The sequence below is a fragment of the Eptatretus burgeri genome, chromosome 4 (assembly GCF_056783735.1).
Source record: "Eptatretus burgeri isolate ZD-2024b chromosome 4, Ebu_testis_v1, whole genome shotgun sequence".
NCBI lineage: Eukaryota > Metazoa > Chordata > Myxini > Myxiniformes > Myxinidae > Eptatretus > Eptatretus burgeri.
Window position 1 is genome coordinate 127,418,106 of NC_140964.1, and position 6,000 is coordinate 127,424,105.

Below are 6,000 nucleotides of genomic sequence, written 5' to 3' on the forward strand. Positions count from 1 at the left end.
TTGAAGATTGGCAAATAACCCTGTACCACGTGGTGGAATTATTGACGATTCACGGTCCGGTCAGGGACCCGTACCTGTCGGAGTTTTCCGAAAGGTACGATCTAGATTCCGCGTGTTCGGTAGAGTCGACCCTACCACCTCACCTAGCGGTCGTGCTCGCAACCGATACCCAGTCTGCAATAATAGCACTACTCACAGCATTATCGGCAAGTGAACACCTCTCGCTGCAATTTCCATTCAGTTAGTTGAATCCGTTTGTAAACTACTCAGAAGAGTACGCATCCCAAGTGACGGGAAAAGATAGCAGATGTATCCGTCCCCAGTGACGGGAAAGGTTTAAGTTAATCCATCAATTTAAATAATGTTTAATGGATTATAAAAAGGTCAATTGTGTTGCACTCTTGGTTTCACTCAGAACCAAAGCTCTGAGCTAACGTATACTGCCCACCGCAAAATGGTGAAGTTTGGATTTGTCTCAAAAGAGGGCAGATTATCCTGGTTGCAAAATAAAAATTGGCATCAACATTACTCATGCCTGTTCGCCAATCATTTCAAAATTTAACGTTGAGATTTTCAAACGGAGCACAATATGAGGCCACCATAAACGGGAAACAGATGAATGCACGGACAGACACCACGATTCACAATATACGAGGAGCAGTCAATAAGTAACCTGAAAATGGCGACATAAAATTTGAGAATGTAATGTGTGTAGTTGTAGACGATGTGATATCTATGGGTAAGAGTCATGTTTTGCCCGTTTTCAATCTGGCAACATTGAGCGTATGATGTCAGTCGAGCAGTTCCAAGATGGCGGCTCCCTTCTAAGCATGCACCAGGGAGAAGCAACGTTCTGTTATCCGTTTCTTGGGAAGTGAGGGTGTGAATCACAGTGAAATCCATCGCAGAATGAAAATGCACTACCGTGACGCATGTTTATCACTGCAGCAAGTGTACGACTGGGACAGGAAGTTTTCTTTTCCCTCATGGCTGTTTTTTTTTTGTTTGTTTGTTTTTTTAAAGAGGTATCTTCATTTTGTTTCCTTCAACAACCAAAATGTACCTTTGTTTCCTCAAAACGGTATCTTCATTTAATGACAGAAGGCACGTTGTTCGGTGTTCAAATGTACATCAGAGGCCTATAAACAATCAGAGCAACGCGGAGCGAAAAAGATGGCAGCAATTTCTGGATGGCTGGAGGGAAATGAGTGTCCAGGCTAATGGACGGTGCTTGTGACGCTGAGGAGAGGGGAGGCATGGCCAGGCTAATGGGCGGTGCTGATGACCCACCCACAGACACAAAGACACAAACTCAGCTTTATATTTTAGACGAGCTGAGGTACCCTGATTTGCCCAGGATAAATTTCACATTATTTCCCCAGTTCAAATAAAATAAAGTTTAAGACAAAAGGTTTTTTTTTCCTGAGGAGATTGTCTTTCTTGCAATGTCTCTGTTGCTCTGGCTGTTGCATGTTGTTCATGATCAGCTTTAATGCGTGATTGGCTTCTTGTGATCTTTCCTGCTTCCAGGCTTCTTCTTTTTTTTCTGGCTGCTGATGTAGATCTGCCCAAAAACTTGCCCATTTCTTTGGCGGCATCGTAAAGTTGTTGGGATTTTCGAAAACTGCAAAAATAAAAACATTGCCACATTAACTTCCTGAACAACCATTACGCACATGACGTGACCTGATGTGGCAGAAAATGATGGGAAGGATTTCCAGGGGGCGGGGGGGGGGGGAGGGGGAAATGCAACAAAACCTGGAATTGCGCCAAATCGAACTGCAGGTCCAGTCAAATACAGTGTTGTTGCAGATCCCATGCGCGGCACACTCCTTACTTGGTAGCTCTGGTTTGCGTTCCGATGCCAAGGTCAAATGGTTTGCGCTTGCATAAAGGACAGACAAACAAACAGACAGGCTGACCGACTCCGTGTTCCCATTCTTCATCCCATAAGAGGTTCCTGTGCCAAATTTGGTAGCTGCAGGTCAAATGGTTTGCACTTGCATAAAGGACAGACAAACAAACAGGCCAAAAAAAATATATACACAAGATGACTTTCCTTTCAAGGAACTTCAACACAGAAAGAGACCATTTGGCCCATCAAGCCTGTACAATGGTTGCCAACCTATGACTTTTTTATATACAGTCAAAGCTCATGGAAAAGCTAGAACTAGGCTCTGTCAGTTTCAAGTCTTTTTCGATATCGATATACCGATGGGGTCATACCAAATTACCGATATTAAAAAAAAAATCTTTTAACGCAGGTTCTAAAAATACGCAATGGTCCAATACACTCAAATATGATGTACGCATCATTGACATGGTAATTTGTCAAATTATTCCCACATGGGGCTATTCCCACCCCCCCTCCCCCCCATGATGAAAACGGTTATTTTACTTCCAACTTCAACTTGTATTAAAAATGGTTTCGTTTTAAAGCGAGATCAGTGTTGGTAATCGGCAGAGATCACAGATCTATAGCAGATCACCGACTCGGCACAGAGTTTTGAAAGCACACCCGATTCATATAAAATAACCAATAAAAACAGCCACGATGGCAAAGAAAGACACGATTACTTGGATGGTACTTGAATGCTGATGGTTAAAAGTTAAAACCGACCGTACTTACTTCCTGGTACGTCTTGATGTCAACTGTTCCACTGTTCCTGTTCCATGTTTGGCTGAAACACCAAGTGCAAAGGTTTTTTTAAATCAAGTACGGTATTTTAAAGGTTATAAATACCTTTCTTCAATTTGTTGGTGACATACTGTTTTTGTTTTGTTTTTTTCACACCGATTTTGTTTTTTCGGTACACTGGTATATTTAGTTGCAATCGGATTCCCCAAGGTGCCCAGACCCCAAGGTCTCCACTCGGCCTGTTCGCAGACTCCTTGGTTGGCCTCTTGTCCTTGAGCTTGCCGGCGTCCAGCCAAGGCTGGGATAGTGCCATTCTCCAAAATTTGAGCTGTGACTTTGGAGTTGCTGCAGCAAGCCTGTGGTCGGTGTTGAGGGGCTTTGCACTCCGGTGGACCCTGCAGTTCTGGATCGTCCTCCGGCAACCATCGGTGAGCGCATGGTCAATCTCCTTTGCCACGACACCAGTGTTGGAGTGCCGGGTCCAGCGATGAACCTGGACCATGACTTCTTGCAAAGTTGAGGAACTTGGTGCTATTCTGGTTCACAGTATGCCTGGTGTTGGCTTAATGGTTAGGGTTGTGAGCTTGGATCCGAGGATCCTGAGTTCAAATTCCGCTCGGCTGTTGAATTAATACCAGGTGGGGTTTACTCAGCCTGTCATCCTTCTGAGGTCGGCAAAATGAGTACCGGCTTGCTGGGATGATTGAGCCATTCGAGTATCCTGTGTCGGAGTGGCGACCCGTCCAGGATTGTGCCCAATAGCCCAGGAGACTGCTTCGGCAGCTCCGACGCTCTGTACAGAGTGTGGTCCCAATGGATTGGAATAGCAATATATCAACATGAAAAGTTATAACGATATAACCGGTGTGTTGATATAATCGCCAGACCCTGGCTCGAACACAAAATGGATCATGACACAGCAGAACAAAAGAAACAGTCGTGACGGTGGGGGGGGGGGAATACCAACAGTGAAGTTGAAGGATAAAATAGAGGGAGAATTGGACAAACAATGGGGTAGGGAGGAATGGGGTGGAAAGGATGGACACAAAAGGAAACTTCTTCCTCCCCCCTGCCCAATCCTCCGTATTCCCGTTGCCCGTCTCTCTCCGACTCTCCCTCCTTTCCCACCCCCCCTCTATTTCTTTCTCTTTCTCCCCCACTCCCCTCTCTCCCCCCTCCCCTCAGACTGGGTGGTTTGTTATTGACTTCCCAAAAGTAGTTCAGGTAGGAATGATAACTCGCCCACTCTTCGCGAAGCACACCGTGGGAATGTTAATGTCCATCAAGTAATGTTGGAAGACAGGACGCTCAGTTTAATGCGTAGGAACGACACTCACGCATGCACGCACACACGATTGATTCTGCCTGTGAAACACCAGGATGACATTTTATAGCTGGGTCGAGATTCAAACCAAAGCTAGATAGCTTAGAGGCGAATGTGGGTACTTCGAGGTCATCCTATTAGAAGTCATATCTTATTGCACTGTAAATAAACAAACTGCGATTCCATGTTGCATGTATACGTTTAAAAAAAAAAAAGAGCAGATAATAAAAGTAGAATCCGAATCCAAAAAGATCCTTTTTTTCATGTCCCTGGACGGTGTAAAATAAAATCAGACGTACAATAATTACTTTAAAACGAGCAAAAAAGTAAATTTTGGAGCCATTTTACCATTTCTTCCACAAGCGTACTATTTAAATATATCGGATGAGAAAGAAACCGTTTTCATTCGAGATTTTGACAATTATGTAAGCCACGAGTTTGGATCATCAAATATGGAATCAGATTTTGAACATCAGCTTTTAATAAGCCTAGACAATACATTATTCAATCTTGCCAGGAGCCAATCGCATTGCACCGAGCCTCACACAGCCAATCAGCGTAACAGCTCGGGAAAATCACCTTGGAGTGATGCGCACGCCGTTATCCAGCTGTGTTAGGGAGTCGGCAAACCGAGACACGTGACGGATTTCCCCATCCCAAGCAGCTACCTCCTGGCGCCGGGATGCCGAATCTGCTGCCAACACTGCACGACATGCTTGAGAAAGCTGAAAACAAAATTACACCAGAAGCAAATGCAAAATTTAAACCAGAACCAACCTGGCACGTCAGATCATCACACTAAAACACACAATTTGGTGTCTGTCTGTACGTCTGTGGCTGATGCATTTGGTCATTATTATGTAGTCTCAACCAAACTTGTCAGGGGTACCAAGATAAGACAAAAGTTGCAGCCACCTCGTTTGCTCCCCCTCTCCCCTCATCCCTGGTTGGCTTCGTGGTTAGGGTGGCGGCTTGGGATCCTCGGGTCCTGAGTTCAAGCACTGTTGGCCGCTGAATTAATACGCCAGGGGGTTGACTCAGCCTGTCATCCTTCCGAGGTCGGCGAAATGAGTACCAGTGTGTGCTGGTAGAGGGGTACTGCATCAGTGACAGTCGCGCTTCCAAGGAATGATAGCTATCCCAGCAGCTCAGCTGCCATACGCAAGAAGAAAAAGACCTTATCATGGCGTTTTTTCAAGGCCACTTCCGAGAACAAAAGTAACTGGAACGGCACTCGAGACAGCACGTACCTCCACCAGGCTGAACAGTTTACATTTTGTATCCCACTGATAGGCCGGATCTGCAACCGGACGTCAAGCAAAATTGAATAGACTCGCTCTTCTCACCTACCCAAATCATCCACCAGGTTTTGTCTTAATCCATCCAAAACCTTTTGAGACATCATGCAATATCGTTTTTGGCCCCATATCTCAAAGGTTTAATTTTCTTAACCTGTCATTATTCCACCCTTCCCCGAACATTTTGAAACATAGCTCCGACTTGGAAAAATCTCAAGAACCCCAAGTTGCAATGCATGCTTGTGTTCCATCAATCATTCTTTGTCCACCCTCAATGCCAATTCACCCCACCTGCTCAAATCAACTTCCTCCTAACTCCTCTATGTTATACCCCTGCTTACCGCCTATCCTACCTCCTCTCTTAGCACCTCTCCACTGTCCTCCGCTATACAAACAGCTCCTCCTCTGGTGTACCAAACAGTGTGGTGTTCGTTCCAACCAAACAGATATCTCACTCTCTCAATCAGTACACTCAACATCTCTTACTTTCCTCTCATCATCCCTCCCCCTCTTCCCACCTCCCCCCTGCTCGATCCCATCTTCACCATGCCACTATCAAGTCTCATCTTTCCCCTCTCTCCACCTTCTCATTCCTCCCCTATGGCTGTGCCTTCTATCATCGGCTCCCCTCCCTCACAAAGCTTCCCTGTCACCCCTCCCTTTCAAATCAGCTGTCGCTTCCCTCCTCAAAGCAAACTTCACTCTCTTCCCCTCATCTTTCTCCCTCCAATCTCACCTCT

At 45.5% G+C, this 6,000-nt stretch overlaps 1 protein-coding gene across 1 annotated transcript in view; it reads right to left on the bottom strand.

The window, feature by feature from the left end:
• The window catches only part of LOC147029067 (ubiquitin carboxyl-terminal hydrolase 5-like), a 76,409-nt gene that overhangs the window by 62,463 nt on the left and 7,946 nt on the right, over positions 1 to 6,000 (bottom strand). Inside the window, exon 3 of the mRNA XM_085876575.1 lies at positions 4,542 to 4,696. Within this exon, the coding sequence (XP_085732701.1) occupies positions 4,542 to 4,696 (155 nt within the window). The remainder of the gene's footprint in view (positions 1 to 4,541; positions 4,697 to 6,000) is intronic.